Consider the following 19,902-nt stretch of genomic DNA (forward strand, 5'->3'; position numbering starts at 1 on the left):
TTGTAATGGGATGATGCCTGCAGCCACTGTTATCACACCAGTAGTTTTTTTTTTTTTTTTTTGAACCAGTGGTTGGCTTTCTTGTAACAGCAATCAGAGCAGTTAACTAGCCGTTCGATTGCTATTACAAGCAGCAGGAGGGGACGTCGCCTTAGGCTCTCCCGTGCCACTGGGAGACACGCCTGCTGGCCGGACAGCCAAACAAAACCGTGATCAGTTTTGATTGGCTTTCTGCTATAGCAAAGTGAAAGAGATGACATGACATAACTTCCGGATCACTCGGATGTCAACGGCACCTATTAAAAAAAAAAAGCATTAAAAAAAAAATCAATCTTCGCGTTTTTAATTCTTTTAAGGGCAGAGGATGTATGGAGAGACCCCAGACCTCTCCATTAAGAGTACCTGTCACATGCCTATTGCTGTCACAAGGATGTTAGCGTTACTTTTGACAGCAATAAAAGGGATGAAAAAAAAATGAAATCAACACTATAAGGGGAACAGAAACTCAATCGACTTTGAACCCCAGAGGACTGGGAAAAATCACATGCGCTGTCTCACTGACCTGCAAAGCACAGGGGAAAAGCTTAAAATCCTCACCCAATGATATTATTGCCATACAGCATTCTCTTATTACTCCAAACTCTCACGTTGGAAATGCCTGACCCACAGAGGCATTATGTCTCACATATGGTCGTAATGCCCATCGGTCAGTAAACTAGGAGCACTATCCTCTCCACATGTGATTTTTTTTTTTTATTGTAATCTGTTTCCCAGAATATGATACAGGACACAGGACCCTCCCCTCAGTTCTTATGATCTCCTTATTGCTTGCTACAAAACTGAGGCTAGCTGGGAGTGGGAGGGGTATTATATAGGGGGTGCCCCTACTGCCTTTCTCTTTAAGGTCCAGTCACTGTGAGGTAGCTACATATAATCCAGTAATGATTTAAAGTGGTTGTAAACCCTTACATATAACCCAGTGAAGCGACTCGCTTTAGGTGATACATATGAGATGAAACCAATCCTCCTGCATAAGTTGTACCTGGTTTTTCTAAAACCCTCTCTTCTTTACAGCTGTTTAAAGTTCAGAATTTATACAGCTTGTCTGTGTTTTCAGAAAGCAGGGAGCTGAAGTTTCACTCTGCAGAGTGAGGAGTGAGGAGAGCTGTCAGTGAGGAGAGCTGTTTGGAGGGAAGGGACACAGCACACAGGAACAGAGCTGAGGCTGTCAATCACATCCGGTGTGCTGCAGTTCTCTCCCCTGTCACCTTTTTTTCACTCTTGGTGTCAGGAAATCTTCTCAGAAGTTAGTTATGCTGATAGTAAAGGAAGGGAGGCAGCAGAGAGAAATGCCACCTAGTGCTCTGGATGGAAACACACTATAGAGAGATATGGTTTGTTCATAGTTCATATCCTGAGGTTTACAACCACTTTAAAAAAAAGCATGTATCCTGCTCTGTACTCCAGGAAATGGATTTTATTAATAAGTTGAAAATCTATTTTTTCCAGTTTGACCAGTGATAAATGTATAATAAGTTATAGTATAAATATGCAGATTTTATTCTGCAATTTTTCCTGTTTATTTTGACACCAACATAATGTTTCTATGACCCTGCAGAGCAAAGGTATACTCAAATGAAATTTAATATTTTTTTATATATGTATTTTGTTATATTTTAAGAAAAATATTAATTGGAGTAGAAAGATTGTTGGCATTTCAAGGATCATACCTATATACAGTAAATCATTTTCTTTTATAGGGTACGTGTGTATGACATGCGATGCAGCAAATCTCTGTGTTCTTTTTATGCTCACCACTTGGGGGTCTCAGCTGTTCGTATGGATGACTGGAAAGTGGTCTCTGGAGGAGAGGAGGGTCTGACCTGTACGTGGGACCAGAGGATGGGCACCAAACTTTGGGAGATGCACGCAAGGTATTGTTTTTGTTATTTCGTGTTATATATGCAAAAGTTTAAGGTGTGAAAAATGATTTAAATTAATGATGTAAAGAATGCTTTCAGAAATAGAAATGTTGATAGTTTTAATTTTGTTAATTTATAAAAATAAACAAAATTAAAACTAAATGACTGGAAGAGAAATCCAAAACAAATCAATGTTTGGCCACCATTTGCCAACAGCAAGAATTCTTCTAATTACACTTGCACACTGTTTTTGAAGGAACTTGGCAGGTAGGTTGTTTCACCTACACTTTGGAAAACTAACCACAGACCTTCTGTGTATGTAGGCTGATGCAAATCCTTCTGTCTTTTCATGTAATCCCAGACAGACTTAAAGCGGACCTCCACCCTGACGTGGAAGTTCTGCTAATCTGATCCCTCCCCCCCCTCCGGTGCCACAATTGGCACCTTTTAGGGGGGTGCAGATACCTGGATAATCCAGGTATCTGCACCCACTTCCAGGACAAGCAAGCGCAGACTTCACCGGACAGTACATGGGTGTTACCTGGGTTCCACTAGTTTCACCAGTTCTGTGCTGACCTCTTCCAATGTCAAAGGGAATTGAGAATGATGTGTCTTTCATCTGCTGCATTAAGTTTGCTTGGCCGACCACTGCGTCTATGGTCATCGACGCTCCCAGTTTCTTTGTGCTTTTTCAAAAGAGCTTGAACAGAACATCTTGAAACCCCAGTCTGCTTTTAAATATTTGCCTGGGAGAGACCTTGCGGATGCAGTGGAACTACCTATGTCTTGTTGTGCTCAGACTTGCCGTGGTGTATGAATTGTGACATGAAATGGTCTACCACAACCCCCCCCCCCTTAGAAGCAGAGTTTGGCTGTTCCTCACTCAGGTTTAACCCTCCTAAGCAGCTGTTTCATTTCAGGTAATTACTTTTTCAACTTACATTTGAAATTCATGATCATTAGAAACCTCTTGGTTAAATTGATCATACACCTGACTCTAATCCTTCAAAATCCCTGACTTTGTGCAAGTGGAAGAATTGATGCTGGTTTGAAAACAAAGGGTAATCACACCAAATATTGTTGTGATTTAGATTTTTCATCTGTTTGCGTGCTTTGCATTTTGTAAATTCATTAAAATAAACAATTAAAATATACATTTTTGAAATCCTTCTTACTTTACATAATTTCTTCACACCTGCCTAAACTTTCGCACAGCACTGTATATATAAAGCTGGTAAAATAAGTATTAAACACGTCACCATTTTTAAAAGTTTTCTAGATAAATATATTTTTAAAGGTGCTATTGACATAAAATTTTCACCATGTTACTAACAACCCATGCAATCCATACATACAAAGAAACCAAAACAAATAAGTAAAAAAAAATTAAGTTATGTATAATAAAATGGAATGACAAAAGGAAGAAACACATGAAAAAAGGCATGGAAAGCTAAGATACCATCTGAAATCTGTAATCTATCAGTAATTAGAAAGCAATCCTGCCCTTGGTCGGTGCAAATTAATCACAGCTGGTTCAGTCTCAATTGATGACATATAAAAAGGTGTCTCGTTACCAAGGTGTCACACAAGAAACTTCTCTCTCGTAATGGGTAAAAGCAAAGAGCTCTCTTAAGACCTTTGCGACCTTATTTTTGCAAAACATACTGATGACATTGGTTACAGAAGGATTTCTAAACTTCTGAATGCTCCATTGAGCACTGTTGGGGCCATAATCCGGAAGTGGACAGAACATAATTTCGCCATAAACCAGCCATGACCAGGCGCTCCGCAAGATTTCTGGCAGAAGAGCAAAAAGAATAAGAGTTGTTCAAGCCAAGGACCACTTGTGGAGAGCTTCATAAAGACCTGGAATTAGCAGGTATAATTGTTTCAGAAACAATAAACGAAAACCGTAAGCCCACATACACACGGTCGGAGATTTTGCCAACCAAATCCGTCGGATTTTGCCCGTCGGATTTTGCCCGTCGGATTTTGCCCGTCGGATTTTGCCCGTCGGATTTTGCCCGTCGGATTTTGCCCGTCGGATTTTGCCCATCGGATTTTGCCCATCGGATTTTGCCCATCGGATTTAGTCCGACGGATTGTGTCCGAAACTGTTGCATACACACGGTCGGGCCAAGTTGGCGAAAAATCCGATCTTTCAGAATGTGATGACGTAATTTCGTTACGATGGGACTACATTCAGGCTAGTAGCCAATAGCTTTGATGTAGGAATTTGATCTAAGCATGCGTGGCACTTGGTCCGATGAAAATGCTCTACACATGATCGGATTAGGTCCGTCCGGCCCAGTTGGTCGGGAAATCTTTCCAACATGTTGGAAAATTGGGTCGGACGGAGATACGGACGGAATCAGTACGATGCATACCACACACAGTCTGATTATCTGACGACACGGTCCGATAAGACTCATTCTGACAGATTCTCCGACCGTGTGTACAAGGGCTAAGACCCCTTTCACACTGAGGCGTTTTTCAAGCGCTTTTGGCCTACAAATAGCACCTGCAAAGCTCCCTGTCAAGTTAATTTATTTGTATAAAAGCTCTTGTGACAGTAACATAAAATAACACTACTTGTAACGATTGTATGACCAGTATAAAAACACACAGAGGAATTCCAGAGATGGCAGCAGGTGACATCTGCAAGATGGCCCCCCCCCCTGTTTATTTCACATTTAACCCCTTGATCGCCTCCAACCCCCCTAGTTAACCCTTTCACTCCCTGTCAGTCTCATTAGGTACAGTGTACAGATATTTTACTGATCACGGTTTATTGTCACTGGTGACGCTAGATAGTGTTAGCGGCAGTTCCAGATAGGGTCAGGGTACCTGCCATATATATTCCCTAATGTTTTAACCCCCTGATCTCCTGCCAGTTAACCCTTTCGCTGCCCTGTCAGTGTCATTAACCACTTGTCGACTGCCTCACACCGATATACGTCAGCAGAATGGCATGGGCAGGCAGAGTAACATGCCCGAGGTGGTCGGCATCGCTGCAGGAGCGATCCTTCCTGAGAGGGAGGCCACTGATTCATGGCCACCCCCATCACGATTGCTCCTTACGAATGAGAAGCTTCCTCTGTTTCTGAAATGTAAACAGAAGCAGAGGAAGTGATGTCATCTCTCCTCGTGCTGCCTTTTCGTTCCGGCACCCGAGGAGAGAAGACATTTAATGTGAGTTTATACAACACTATACTAACACTAGTACACATAAATCATCCCCCTGCCCCCCCTGTCAGTGACATCAATAGCAGTTTTTATTCTTTTTACTGATCACTGCATTATCATTTTGTGACTGTTAAGTGTTAGGGCAATTAGTGGTAGGCCCCTTTAGGTCTAGGGTACCACCCTAATAAAGGTTTAACCCCTTGATAGCCCCCCAGTTAACCCTTTCACCCTGTTGCCAGTGTCACTACTCAATAATTTTTCTGATCACCATATAAGTGTCACAGGCGACGCTCGTTAGCCTGTTGGCTATTTAGGTTCACTGTCTGCTTTTTATAGCGGTAGGTACCCCAATATACTACCCAATGAAGGTTTTTTTATATTCATCGACTGATACAGCTCCTCTCTTAGCCATTGGGTTGTTACGCCACCTTTAGGAGAAGAGTAGGCATTACATGTTTTGGAAAACAGAACTTTTAGTTCCGCCCAAGGGGTGGTCCCTTAGGTAACAACCCCTCAGCCTGCCATGCAGCCATCATTTTTTTTTTTTTTGCCTAGTGAAGGAGAAGGACCTAGGAACCCTGACGGGCCCATCGGTTCGTGTTTTTTCTGCAGAAGCTTGGCTTTTGCGCAAGATGATAGCAGATCACAGGATCTTTCAACAGTCGGCTGGGTGACAGGCTGGATACCCTTATCCTTGTAGTCTCCCCAGTCCAGCCAGCGAGCATGTGCAGGTCGCAGATACGCTCTAGGCCAGCCACGACATACCTCAGCACCAGAGGTGGTCGTGAGCCTTTATGCTCCGGGGTGCACATATGACCGGGCTGCTGTTTCCTGCGTCAGTGTGCCGAGGCCAGCAGCCACCCCATACTGATCTGAGAGTGGGTCTGTGATGGAATGTCTCCCAGCTCTTCAGGACTGGTAAGTACAGCTCTCCCTGCCTCTGTGGGGCTGAGCAGCTTAGCATTCCCTGGGAGTTCGATTCGGGGGTCCCTCACCTCCCTCTCTTCTCCCTTGCCTCTGCTGATGTAGCGGTCCCTTTTGGGTCCCATAAGCCAGCCCATTCACCTAAGGTGTTCCCATATGTAACCAGTTCATTTACAAGGAATGGGGTCGCCCGCAACGGACCTTTTTGGTCCCCAAATACATGGCAGTGCGTTGCCCCTTTGAGGAGAGCCTTCTCAAAAAGTGGTCGGCTCCTCCGGTCGTGGACCCCTCAGTATCCAGTTTAAACAAAGTAACCACAATCCCGGTAGAGGGGATTCCTGCATTTAAGGATCCCACGGACAGGAAGTCCGAGGCAGTGGCTCGTTCCTTGTTTACAGTTGTAGGGTTAACCATGCGACCAGTACTGGCATCCGCACTTGTGTCGCAGACACTAACTGATTGGGCAAAACTGTTGCACCTCAAATTGGGAGAACAGGAGGCTTCTCCTGTCTGCGTGGAAATAGCAGACCAACTAGTGCAAGGTCTGAAGTACATATGTGACGCGGCCCTGGATACTCTCCCCGTTATCCAGGGCTTCAGTGTCAGCAGTGGTGCTGTTTTGCAGTCGGGGAAGCCCACTACCAGTTTGTGGCTTTCCCTTTTGGGTTGGCATCAGTCCCCCGAGTCTTTACCAAGGTATTGGCTCCTGTTTTGGCGTTGCTTCGGCAACGTGGGATCGCGATCGTGTGTCACCTAGACGATCTCCTGAGAGCATCTTCTGCCTCACAGTTAGAGGATGTGGTGATCGATCACCATACAGACCCTGCAAGAATTTACGTGGCTGTTGAACCTAAAAATGTCGGTGATCGTACCGACTCAACGTTTGGAGTATCTGGGCTTACTGCTGGACTCCATGGAGGCGAGAGTGTTTTTCTCCCTTCAGACAAACTTCAGACTCTCAGAGCCGCGGTAAAACTGTTGGTGAACCGCAAGTGGTCGTTGCTTCGCTTCTGCATGGGAGTGCCATATGCCCAGTTCCACACCAGAGTTCTGCAGAAGAAGATTTTGACAAAGTGGGACAAATCTCTGTTGTCCCTGGATCGACAGATTCAGGTGAGCCAGTTAGGGATTCCCTGATCTGGTAGCTGAGGTCCCCGGTGCTTCAGTCCGCGAAGTCGTTCCTACCTCTGAAATGGGCGGTGATCACAACGGACGCCAGCCTATCCGGCTGGGGTGGAATGATGGGAGTTCAGTCGACGGAGGAAACCAAGTTGCTGATCAATCTGCTCGAACTGAGAGCGATCAGGCTATGCCTCTCCACATGGTCGATGAGACTGCAAGGGCGTCCGATCAGGATCCAGTCAGACAACGCCACTGTGGTGGCATACGTCAATCACCAAGGAGGAACAAGAAGCTCAGCCGCTGCACGGGGGAACGCTCACATACTTCGGTGAGCAGAGCGACCGGCCCTGTCGGCCATTTACATCCCGGGAGTGGAGAACTGACAGGTGGACTATAAGTCATCAGATGCTGGACCCAAGAGAATGGGTGTTGCATCCGGAGGCATTCAGGCTTCTGTGCCTGAGATGGGGCACACCAGCCGTGGATCTTCTGGCCTCCCGTCTCAATCGGAAGGTGCCGCAGACCTAGTGTGCCTGGTGGCAGACGCTCCCTGGCGACTGCCGTTGCGAGAGGATCTTCTGTCTGAAGGTCCGATTCTCCATCCTGCTTTTACCATCGCTGGCTTTAACGGCATGGCTATTGAAAGACAGGTGTTGAGGAACCGGCGTCTGTCGGACTCGGTGATCCCAACTTTGCTGAGAGCACGGAAATCTTCTTCTCGGAATATATATCATCTTACCTGGAAGGCCTATATCTCCCATGTGTGAGGAGAAAGGATGGCATCCACACTCCTTTTCTATATCCAGGATCCTGCTGTTTCTTCAGCATGGAGTGGACCAGAAACTGGCGTTAAGCACCATTAAAGGACAAATATCAGCTTTGGCTGTCTTTTTTTCAGCGACCCCTGACGTCTCACTCTCTAGTGAGTACTTTTGTTCAAGGGGTGCGACATGTAGTCCCTCTGGTGCATCCACCGTTACCCCCCAGAGAGATTCCTCTGTTGACTCTTTCCCAGAAAGTAGTCTTTCTAGTGGCCATCACATTGGCCAGGAGGGTTTCGGCACTGGCGGTCTTGTCCTGCAAGTCGCCCTATCTGGTTATCCACAAGGATAAGGTGGTGTTGGGTCCACAACCGTCTCTTCTGCCAAAGGTGGTCTCGGCATTTCACATTAATGAGGACATTGTGTTACCATCTCTGTGTCCTAAGCCGGCACATCCTAAGGAGGTGGCCCTTCATGCTCTGGACGTGGTTCAGGCTCTGAAGGTGTATTTGTCTGCCACGGCTCCTTTCCGGAAGTCAGACTCACTGTTTGTTTCGGTGGCTGGTCCAAAGAAAGGCATAGCGGTCTCGTCGGCCACCATTTCTAGGTGGATCAGGCAGATTGTAGTACAAGCCTACACTTTGAAGGGGCAGGTGCCCCCCTTTCCAGTCACGGCTCACTCCACAAGGGCAATCGAAACGTCTTGGGCCTTCCGACATCAAGCGTCTGTTGCTCAACTGTGTAAGGCAGCGACCTGGTCGTCTGTCCACGCGTTTACCAAGTTCTAAAAGGTAGACGTCAGCGCATCAGCTAATGCCTGTTTTGGCCGCAAAGTTTTGCAGGCGGCTGTATAAGTTGCAATTGTGTAGACAATTTTTCCTTTTTCCTGTTTTTTGTTTTTTTTTTGGGCAAAAACGCAGTACCTTTAAGTTAATGCACTGTTGCTTTTGTTACCGCAGGTTTTGGTGCGGTTTTGAAGGTAGGGTCTCTCTGTTGAGGAGCACCCGGTTTTCCACAAGCTGTCATTTTTTGGGGTAAAGTTATACTATTTCCCACTTGCCATGATGGATGAAGTTTTTATGCTGTTTTCCCACCCCTCGTTTTGGCATTGCTTGGGGACGTCCCAATGGCTAAGAGAGGAGCTGTGTCAGTCGGTGAATATAAGAGACAATAGGAATTTTTAAATCCTGTTCTCTGTAATTCAACGACTGACACAGCACCCACTCCTATTTTTCTTTACGTTATACTGCTTGTTGACGTACTGATGGCTGCAAGGCAGGCTGAGGGGTTGTTACCTAAGGGACCGCCCTTTGGGCAGAACTAAAAGTTCTGTGTTTTCCACCTAGCCTAGTCTTCCCCTAAAGGTGGCGTAACAACCCAATGGCTAAGAGAGGAGCTGTGTCAGTCGGTGAATTACAGAGAAAAGGATTTTACGGTGAGTACAAAAAAAAATCATATTTTTAACCCCCTGATTGCCCTCTAGTTAACCCTTTCATCAGTGATCACCGTATAAGTGTTATGGGTGAGGCTGGTTAGTTAGTTTTTTGTACCCATCGTCTATTACCCAATAAAAGTTTAACCTCCTGATTGCCTGGCAGGGGATATCAGGTTTTTAGGGTCAGGGTCTGCGTCATCCCAGGCAGCGTCAAATTAGTGTCAGTACCGCTAACACCCACGCACGCAGCATATACCTCCCTTAGTGGTATATTGTTTGAACGGAACAATATCTGATCTGATCAGATCTATACTAGTGTCCCCAGCAGTTTAAGGTTCCCAAATACGCAGTGTTAGCAGGATCAGCCCAGATACCAGCTAGCACCTGCGTTTTGCCCCTCAGCCCAGCCCACAAAATGCTAAACACATAACTGCAGTGTTTGCAGAGTCAGGCCTGATCCCTGCGATCACTAACCGTTTTTTTTTGGCAGCGTTTGATACAGTTGCTGACAGAGTAGTCGCTTTTTTATCTGTGAATCTCACTACTGTACCAGTAAATTTAGAGCCCAAAATGGCAAGCCGAAGGTACAGTAGTGAAAAGGCCTACATGTTTCTGAGCATGACAGATGGTGAAAAGGAAGTCACTCATCTGTCAGATTCAGGCTCAGAATACGATCCTGTAGACAACAGTGGCTCCAATGCAGATAGCTCCGATGACAGAGTTGTGCTCCCTGCCAAGGTCAGGCGTACCAGACCCCAATCTTCTGCTGTTGCTGAGGTGCAAGAACCGCAGGGCTCTCGTATGGAGCAGAGAAGTACTAGTGCCGCTCATCCTGTTGAACTAGCAAGCACCAGTGGCCTAGTACACCCTGGTCGTACATTCAGCACTGCAGTATCACTGGTGACGTGGTGAGTCCCATAATCGCAGTTCAAGCTGGTGAGGTGGCAACCATAAGTAGTGTCCCGCTGCCACCATGAAGACAGGCCCATCGTGCCCATTTTGTCCTTCCTGCAGAATTTGCCAATCCTCATTGGGTGCTCACCACTTCTGTAGCACCCGTACTTCTCCCATTCACTGGCCAACCCGGAATTCAGGTGGAAGCAGTTGATTTTACGTCACTTGATTTTTATTCAGTTTTTTTCACAGAAGATCTCTATAGATCTATTGTGAAGCAAAGTAATTTGTATGCTGGTCAATCCATCTCCGCTAATCCCCAGTCCTCCCTTGCCAGAGATTGGAAACCAATTACGGTTTCCTAATTTAAGACCTTTCTGGGCCTATCCTTCAACATGGGCATAGTTAAAATGAGTATGTTGCGGTCATATTGGTCCACTGACCCAATTTACCATATGCCCGTGTTCTCTGCCTCCATGACCAGGGCACGATACAAGCAGATCTTGCGGTTCATGCATTTCAACAACAATGAACTCTGTCGTCCTTGTGGAGACCTTGGATATGATCGGCTCTACAAAATTCGGCCCCTCATAAACTACTTCAACCAATGTTTTTCAGCCTTGTTTACTCTCCAAGTTGTCTGTGTTGATGATTCCCTGATTAAGTTTTCTGCCCGCTTGTCTTTCAACCATTATCTTCCCAGCAAGCGTGCCAGATACGGAGTCAAGATGTAAAAGCTCTGTGACAGGGCCACAGGCTATACATATAGTTTTATGGTTTACGAGGGAAGAGATAGTCACATAGAGCCGCTGAACTGCCCAGATTACATAGGGAGCGCTGGCAAGATTGTGTGGGACTTGGTGTCACCCTTTTTCGGAAAGGGGTATCATTTGTATGTGGACAATTTACACAAGCGTGTCACTTTTTAGTTACTTGTTTGATCATCAGATTGACGCATGTGGCACCGTGCGATCTAATCGCCGGGGCTTTCCCCAGTGGCTTGTAGATTCCCATCTTAGGCTGGGGGAGAGAGCCTGCTTGAATTGTAATAACTTGCTTGATGTGAAGTGGAGGGATAATAAGAATATTTTCGTTCTGTCCTCCCTTCATGCAGACACTACGGTCCAGATTCCTACAGAGACTGGTGTTGTGTAGAAACCCCTCTGTGTCCCCGAATATAACCAAAATATGGGAGGGGTGGACCTCAACAACCAGTTGTTGGCACCGTACCTAGTTGCCCATAAGGCCAGACGCTGGTACAAAAAAGTGTCTGTATAGCTCTTTCAATTGGCTTTGCTGAATGCTCAAGTGCTATACAGAGCTTCAGGATGGACTGGATCCTTCCTTAAATTCCAGGAAGAGATCGTCAGAGCCCTTCTGTTGCCAGATGGTGCCCTACCTCACCTTCCCAAACCAAATGCAGTAAACCAGCTGCATGAGAGGCATTTTCCGTATGTCCTCCCGAGTACCTCTACCCAATGAGCCCCCCAAAGAAGATGTGTCTATTGCAAGCGCAGATATAGGTGTGACACCCACTATTATTATCTCTCCTGTCCTGACAATCCTGGTCTTTGCATTGGTGAATGTTTTGAAAGCTACCATACACTAGTGGAGTATTAGCATAGGGTACAGCACTTCACAGACTAGTACACACTTTCACAGGGTCTCCCAAGATGCCATCGCATTTTGAGAGACTCGAACCTGGAACCAAACCAGTACAGTTACAAATAAAAGTGTAAAATATATATATATATATATATATATATATATATATATATATATATATATATATATATATATATATATTTAAAAAAATATGTTTTTATTGCTCTCTCTCTCTATTCTCGCTCTATTGTTTTGCTCTTTTTTACTGTATTCTATTCTGCAATGTTTTATTGTTTTGTTTTATCGTATTTGCTTTTCAGGTATGTAATTTTTTTTTATACTTTACTGTTTACTGTGTTTTATTATTAACCATTTTTTTGTTTTCCGGTATGCCATTCAGCTGCAGCATGGATTTATGCATCTTGACAGCAACAGCGTTTGCTCCCACGATACATAAAGCCATGACACCAGCGCTGTAGGAGGTGATTTCACCACCACAGTTAAAAAAAATAAAAAAAAGAGTATATATGCTGAAATATGGGGGCAGCAGGGGTGGAGGAACGATTTGCTCCTAACCTTTGGGGAGGATGCCCCAGTGCTTCAGCATATATATATTTTAGGCACAGATTGCATTAAGAAATGTTTTATTTTTTACGATGTTTGCTTTGTATTTGCTTTGCAGGCATGGTATGTCTTACTGTTATACTGTAATGTTACTTTGTTTTATTGTTTACTACCATTTGCTTAGCAGGTACGCCATTCAGTTGCAGAGTGGATTTATTTATCTTGACAGCAACAGCATTTGCTCCCACAATACATGAAGCCATTACTCCAGCGCTGTAGGAGGTGATTTCACCACCATCCAGTGGGTGGATGAAGGGAGGTATTCTAATGGTGGGCATACCCACCAATCTCTTTTTTTCGTTCAGCCCACAAGCAGCATGAAAAAAAAATTACAATATATGCCCAACAAGGACCAGCAACGTACTGGCCGTTAAGTGGTTATACCAGAATGATGCCTGTGGATTTAGCTATCATCTTGGTATCATTCTTTTCAGCCAGTGGTCAGTTTTTATGTAAAAGCAATCCTAGCGGCTAATTAGAAAAACACGTGACTTTTGCTTGACAGGCACCGTGAATCCACCACTATAAGGAATGTGCACTTACCAGCTGCACAGGCAAGAAATTCCTGTGGCTAACACCCAGCCAGGGCCTTTTCCTCAATGGTATTCCGACACCAATCTAATCACAGCATCTGAGGGGCGTCTGATCCAGAATGTAGCTGGATGAATCCTCCACTGTAGGCTTGTACACAGCTCGATAGATGATGGCATGAATGTAGTTCAGAAAAAATGCAAAGAGTGGCCATAGGTAAAACCTATACATATACCCATGGCATGTGTGAGCATTATATAATTTCAGTGTGTAATAAAATATATATTTAATTTTTTTTGTAATTTTTCATACACTTTAATATTTAATGGGCTCAACATGCCTCTCAGCAAATTCATTGGGATGTCCACTTTCCAAAAAGTGGTAAGTAAAAAAAAATTTTTTTTCAAAATTTTCGGTCTTTTTCTTTATATTGCAAAAAATAAAAATCCCAGTGGTGATCAAATACCACCAAAAGAAAGCTCTACTTGTAGGGAAAAGATTTTGTTTGTGTACAGCGTTGTATGACCACGCAAATACCAGTTAAAATAGCGCAGTGCCAAATTGCAAAAAGTGCTCTGGTCAGGAAGGGAGTGAAGTGGTTAATGTTTGCTCCACAACATTTAGAGAAGCTTGTGAAATACTTGGAGAATATAGTCTGGTCAGCTAAGACCAAAATTGAACTCTTTGGATGGCATAATACACACCATGTTTGGAGGTTAAATGGCACTGCACATCACCCAATAAATGCCCCCATACCAACAGTGAAGTTTGGAGGTGGGAACATCATGGTGTGGGGCTGTTTTTCAGCATATGGTACTGGCAAACATCATGGCATTGACGGAAGGATTAATGGAAAAATGTACCAAGACGTTCTTGATAAAAATCTGTTGCCATCTACCTGGATGTTGAAGATGAAATGAGGGTGGACATTTCAGCAAGTCTACCCCAAATACAAAGCCAAGGAAACTCTAAATTGTGTTCAAAGAGGGAAAAAAATTAAGTTGCTAGAATGGCCCAGCCAATCACCTGGCTTTGAATCCAATAGAAAATCTATATAACTAAAGATCAGAGCTCATAGAAGAGGCCCATGGAATATTCAAGATTTGAAGACTGTGTGGAAGAATGGGCCAAAATCACACCTGAGCAATGCATGCGACTAGTATATCTATACAGGAGGCATCTTGAAGCCGTCATTACCAAAAAGGATTTTGTACGATGTATTGAATAAATTTCAGTTGGCCTGTTCAAAAAAAATTTCATGTGTCATTACATTTTTTTACACATAAGGCCCCTTTCACACATGCGGACGATATGTCCGTATTTCATCCATCCGTTTGCGGATGAAATATGGGCATACATTCATCCCTATGGGATAGCGGGTGTCTGCGGATGAACATCCGCAGACACCCGATATCGTCCGCCTCCGCTACTGTCCGATTCTGCAGACGGAGGAAAATCCTATTTTTCTATCCGTCTGCAGAGCGGATCGGATGAACACGGGCAGACGGTCCGTGCTCATCCGATCCCCATAGAGGAGAGCGGAGATCTGACAGGGAGCGGTCCCTGCACAGTGTGCGGAGACCGCCCTGTCCGCCGCCGGCTCAGCGGGGACAATGGAGCGATCCCCGCTGAGCGAGCGGATCATCATGGGGTGGATCATTACTGATCCGCCCCATGTGAAAGGGGCCTTACTTGGTTGTTATGGGTTTTTACAAACGTGAAAATTTCATGTCAATTTCACCTTTAGAAATCTTTTTACCTAGAAAAATGGTGACAAGTTCAATACTTTTTACCCGCTGTATATCTGCAAGGGGCTACATTTAGACAATTCACCGAAGAAAAAATGGTGCTATCTAGATGCAGACATTTACACTAAACAGTGGTATGGAAACAGATTTTCAGTAATTGTAGTGATCACAGAGTAAGGGAAAGGTACAGAGGGCTTACGTCTTTCTAGAGCTGCACGATTAATCATCAAGAATTGTTATCACTTTTTTTTTTTCCCTTGCGATCTTTACAAAGGGTTTCCTGATCTTTGGTATGCAGAGAATTTTCTCTCTGCTCTCAGCCCTCAAATGTCAAACTCTGGGCAGTCTGCCAAGTTTTAAAACATTATCAGTAAAGTCTAAACATTGTATCATTTTGTCTTTTACATCAAAGGAATAGACTTCTGTATGTAAATTGGGAACGTTTAATCACTTAAACACTAAACCTTTTTCTGACAGTTGTTTTCAAGTTCAAATATTTATTTTTTCCTAGAAATTGGTAGACATTACTTAGAACCCCCAAACATTATATATATATATATATATATATATATATATTTTTTTTTTAGTAGAGACCCTAGAGCAGTGATGGCGAACCTTGGCACCCCAGATATTTTGGAACTACATTTTCCATGATGCTCAGCTACACTGCAGAGTCCATTAGTATCATGGGAAATGTAGTTCCAAAACTTCTGGGGTGCTAAGGTCCACCATCACTGCCCTAGAGAATAAAATGGTTTTTGTTGCAATATTTTATGGCACACTGTATTTGCGCAGAGGTCAAGCAAGGAAAGGTGAGGAGCACAATAGTGACATCACCAAATCACCTAAAACTAGTATTCGATAGGAGCAGCGCTTTAGATTTCATACTGCAGATACAGCTCTTAGGTTGAAGACACAGAAGTATCTAAGGACACCATACCAGGAAGTAATATTTTTCAGGAGGAATTTTAGACAAAAGTAAATTTTCAGGGTATTGCTTAGGCACACCTAATGTTTCTAAATATTCCCTACTACATAGTTGTTATAATTATTTATTTACTTATTTATTCTGTATTTTCTTTTGTTTTTTTTAGGGTTTTTTTTGTAGATTTTATGTATAATGCTAAAGCTGATTTAAATGCATCAGAATAAAGATATCATTCAGTTGAGAAACTCCCATGCAATATAAACCTTAATTTAAAAAAAAATGCATTTTAAAAGTATAATAAAATGTTTTCTGAAATCGCATCCCATGATCTGGAAGATTTGTAAAAACAAAGTAAGCTGGCGTTTGTTTTTGAGTGGCTGAAAAACCTTGGGGGTTCTTCCTCTAGTGCACTCTCAGGGTCATGGTGGCAAAGTAGCAGAAATGCTGCCATCTTCTTTCCACCTCTACAACCCATAAAAACTGTTGCCCAGTCGGACGCCATGATTTATCAGGAATTCTGGCTGCAGAGCACTAATGTAGCAAGGAAGACATATTGTTAAGCAGAAAGAAATTCTACAGATTATATCATTAAATGTTCTTTGTTTCTGTTTTTTTTTTGTCTGTATTTTATAGATTTACCACTAGATGGTGCCATATTACTGCATAAGATAAATGCAGGCTATAGTCACACTTGGTAAACGTTTCCCTTCATTTTTGCAAAAAGGATTCAAAGCTCAGCTTCTATTTAGCGATATGCAGTAAAATATAAAGCTGTTGCATTTTGTAAATGGTAATGATTTTATCCAAAGCGATGTGTTATCCCTCTACAGGCATCCTGTCCGTTACATCTGGTTCAATTCTCAAACTCTGATCACTGCAAACATTCCTGATGAGAAGAACCCCCGAGGAGCCAGTATTATGGATGATGATCTTACTGCTCATAGAAGGTAAGGCTGCAACCGAAAATGGCGGTAGCAAGCATACCAGTTTGTAAACAAACATTAAAGCTGTTGTAAACTGCGGATGCTGTTAAAAAAAAAAAAAAAAAAAAAAACCTACAAGGCAATTGCATAATGTGTTAGTATGCTTTGCATACTAACATATTATGAAATATTCACCTTGGAACAAAGCCCTCCAGTGATGTACTGTCACCTCTGAGAAGGCCAATATGTTCCCCCTCTTTCTTCTGGGTTTGTGCCATCCAGCTATGTGATTGGCCTAAGCCGCGGTGACAGAATTCCCGCCTTAGGTGTGAAAAAATGCTGTAAATTAAGAATTCTTCCAGAAATAGAAGGGCTAATAGTTTATTTTTTATCAATTTGCAAAATAAATGAACAGAAGAGAAATCCAAATTAAATTTATTTTAGTGTGACAACAACATCAGTTATTCAATTGTTCTAGGTACACTTGCACACAGTTTTTGAAGGAGCTTGGCAGGCAGGTTTTTTCAAACATCTCCGAGAATTAAACACAGATCTGCTGTGGATGTAGGCTGCCTCAAATCCTTCTGTCTCTTCATGTAATCCAAGACGAACTCGATGTTGAGATAAGGGCTCTATGGGGGACAGACCATCACTTCCATGACTCCTTGTTCTTCTTTACACTGAAGATAGTTTGCAGAAATGCAGCCCCAAACTTGCCAGGACTCTCCACCATGGTTCACTGTTGCCTGCAGACACTCATGGTACTGCTCTCCAGCCCTTCATGAGCAAACTGCCTTTAGGTTTTTATGCATAGGACATGGAAACAAGGCTAAACAACTTACTGATTGTAAAGATTCAATATTTTTTTTTTTAAAACAACAAACTTGTCATACTTACCTCCACTGTGCACTGTGGCCCCGAACACTGACTTCTGGGGTCCCTCTGCGGCTCCTCCCCGCATCAGATTACCCCCTAGGAGAAGTGCTCTACTGGGGGGGGGGTTACATTGTGGGTGCGCTCCTGAGTCCAACATTTGGCGTTCTTAGCCGTCAAATACATGACTCAGCCCTGCCCCCCGCGTCATTGGATTTCATTAACAGCAGCTGGAGCCAATGGCTGCGCTGCTATCAATCTATCCAATCAAGTGCAGAGAACCCTGGGCAGAGGGCCAGCGCATCCTCACCATGGGAAATTCCAGGGCTCAGGTAAGAAAAACGGAGGATGCATTAAGGTGAAAAAAAAACAAGGGTTTACAACCCCTTTAACTATGTATGAAAACATAGGAACTGGGGTGCAGAAAAATGGCAGCAGGTGCTCTGTACTGATAAGTAAAAATTTGGAATATGTGGCTGTAGCAGGAGGCAGAAGAAGAAGAATAATGAGCGTCTGCAGACAACAGTGAAGCATGGTGGAGGTTCCTTGCAAGTTTCTGCAAATGGAGTTGGAGATTTGATTTTGCGAAAAAAGATTTCTCTTCTGATCTATTTTCTATTTTGGTAATTGATAAAAATGATCTATTATGTACACGGTCGGCTCCAAATCCACGCTTAAGAGCAAGAATATCCGGGAGCTGCTGGCGTGGGCCGCCTCCTTCTCATACAGGCATGCCGTGCTCTCATAAACACAGGCAGCCACAGCATCCAGATGAGGGTGAGTCTGACGCAAAACTCCTGGCCTCCCTTCTGTCCTCCCAAACTAACTTGTCACAGCTAGATATTCTGCAACAATTTGAGCGCATGTTACACCATGCACTCAAACATACTACTGATCAGATTACTGAATGCCTCTAAAGAAATCAGAGAGCTGCGCCAGTGAACCTCTGACCTCAAGCAAAGTGTTGATGAGCTGGAAAACCACCTTAGCAACCACATGGTTGAGCTTAAAGCTCTCCGTGAGGAAAATCTAACTCTGCAGGCACAACTATAAGTTTATGAAAATGGGCCAGGTGCTCCAATATTAGGATCAGGGGAACCCTGAAATGGTGGCTGACCACCAGTCTACTATCACAGCCCTATTCCAGGAACTTTCCCCATCCATTTAGATTGAACGCCTTGAGATGGACCGTATACACAGTCCTCACTCTCCGGAAGCCAGACGGCCCACCGCGTGAGATTGCCATATTCCATTATCACACTAAGGAGTAGCTTCTCCAAGCAGCACGCCAAAATTCTCAGAGGCCTTCTCCAAGATTTGCGTCTGGCTTCCAACATCCCACGCTCATTTGGACTCAGGATGAAGAGAATCCTGTTTCCAGTCTTCCCCTTTGCCCCACTGGGCGAACTGATCCCCCATGGGTCGGTTCTTTGTTGACCCTTTTGCTTTAATATCCCTATTCTGTTCCTGACTCCTACCAAGGGACTCCTAATGGGACGGTAACTATACTGTCTCAACTATGTTCTCTGTTATAACCCACTTTACTCTGTTAATAATTACAAGTTTTTGGCTTACAATTCTCTGGAGCGACCACCTGTTCCCCTCCCATTTTAATACCTGTTTCTGCTCCGGAGACTTGTGAATCAAGAACAGTTTTAATATAAGCTTAGTTATGCTATTTGAAATATGATGCGCTTGATGTTATTCATTAGGCACCTTGGGAAAACCCCTCAGATATTTAAACTTGACCTTCTACCATTTGTTTGGGTTCTCCTGTTTGGGTTCAACGCCCCCTGTCCCCTACCCTTTTACCTTTTACCTTCATAGCCACCCACTAGCTGATGCCTACCCCAAGCTAATTCCCCATACAACCTCACTGGCAAGACCTAGCTACATACCTGGCTATATACAAGCACACTTCACTTTTGTTAGCAGCTGACCAGCCTCCTGCTGGCTGTCACTGTTGCCCCCACTTGTCCACAGAATTCCCTCTGTCGGGCCTTCCTCAAACAACATGGTCCCCTCTGCACATGTACCTTTTTTATTTTTTCCCAAGTTTTATTTATCAATTTTGCACTTACAAATACAAGAACACGAACAACAAAAGCCCAACAGGCCACACACAATATTAGAACATACACTTCTTCAGCATTTGGCTCATTTTACAACCCCAAGATCCATACCTTGGAAAATCAGAACGAGATTCCAAGGCCCCACCAAAATGTACTCCCTTTATGCATTATATCAGCACCATTGACCTATGTATTGAAGAGAGAGCCCACCGTCACTCCAGTTATAAGAACAAGCAAGTTTCACATCTGTAAACGCAACTACCCCACACCTCGTCAAACTTTTGTGGTGTACCTCTACTAATGTAAGTAGCCTTATATAGTGGTGCGGCTTTGTTGGCAATAGCCTTCCATGCT

The 19,902-nt window shown here is 43.9% G+C and overlaps 1 protein-coding gene across 1 annotated transcript in view; it reads left to right on the plus strand.

Annotated features, from left to right (window-relative positions):
• FBXW8 (F-box and WD repeat domain containing 8) overlaps window positions 1-19,902 on the plus strand; it is a 209,536-nt gene that overhangs the window by 174,549 nt on the left and 15,085 nt on the right. Inside the window, exons 9-10 of the mRNA XM_077462047.1 lie at window positions 1,761-1,934; window positions 16,511-16,627. Coding sequence (XP_077318173.1) covers window positions 1,761-1,934; window positions 16,511-16,627 — 291 coding nt within the window. The remainder of the gene's footprint in view (window positions 1-1,760; window positions 1,935-16,510; window positions 16,628-19,902) is intronic.

Source organism: Lithobates pipiens, unplaced genomic scaffold, assembly GCF_037356315.1.
Source record: "Lithobates pipiens isolate NorthernLeopardFrog02 unplaced genomic scaffold, aLitPip1_a1.2 Scaffold_3, whole genome shotgun sequence".
In the NCBI taxonomy this organism is placed as follows: Eukaryota; Metazoa; Chordata; class Amphibia; order Anura; family Ranidae; genus Lithobates; species Lithobates pipiens.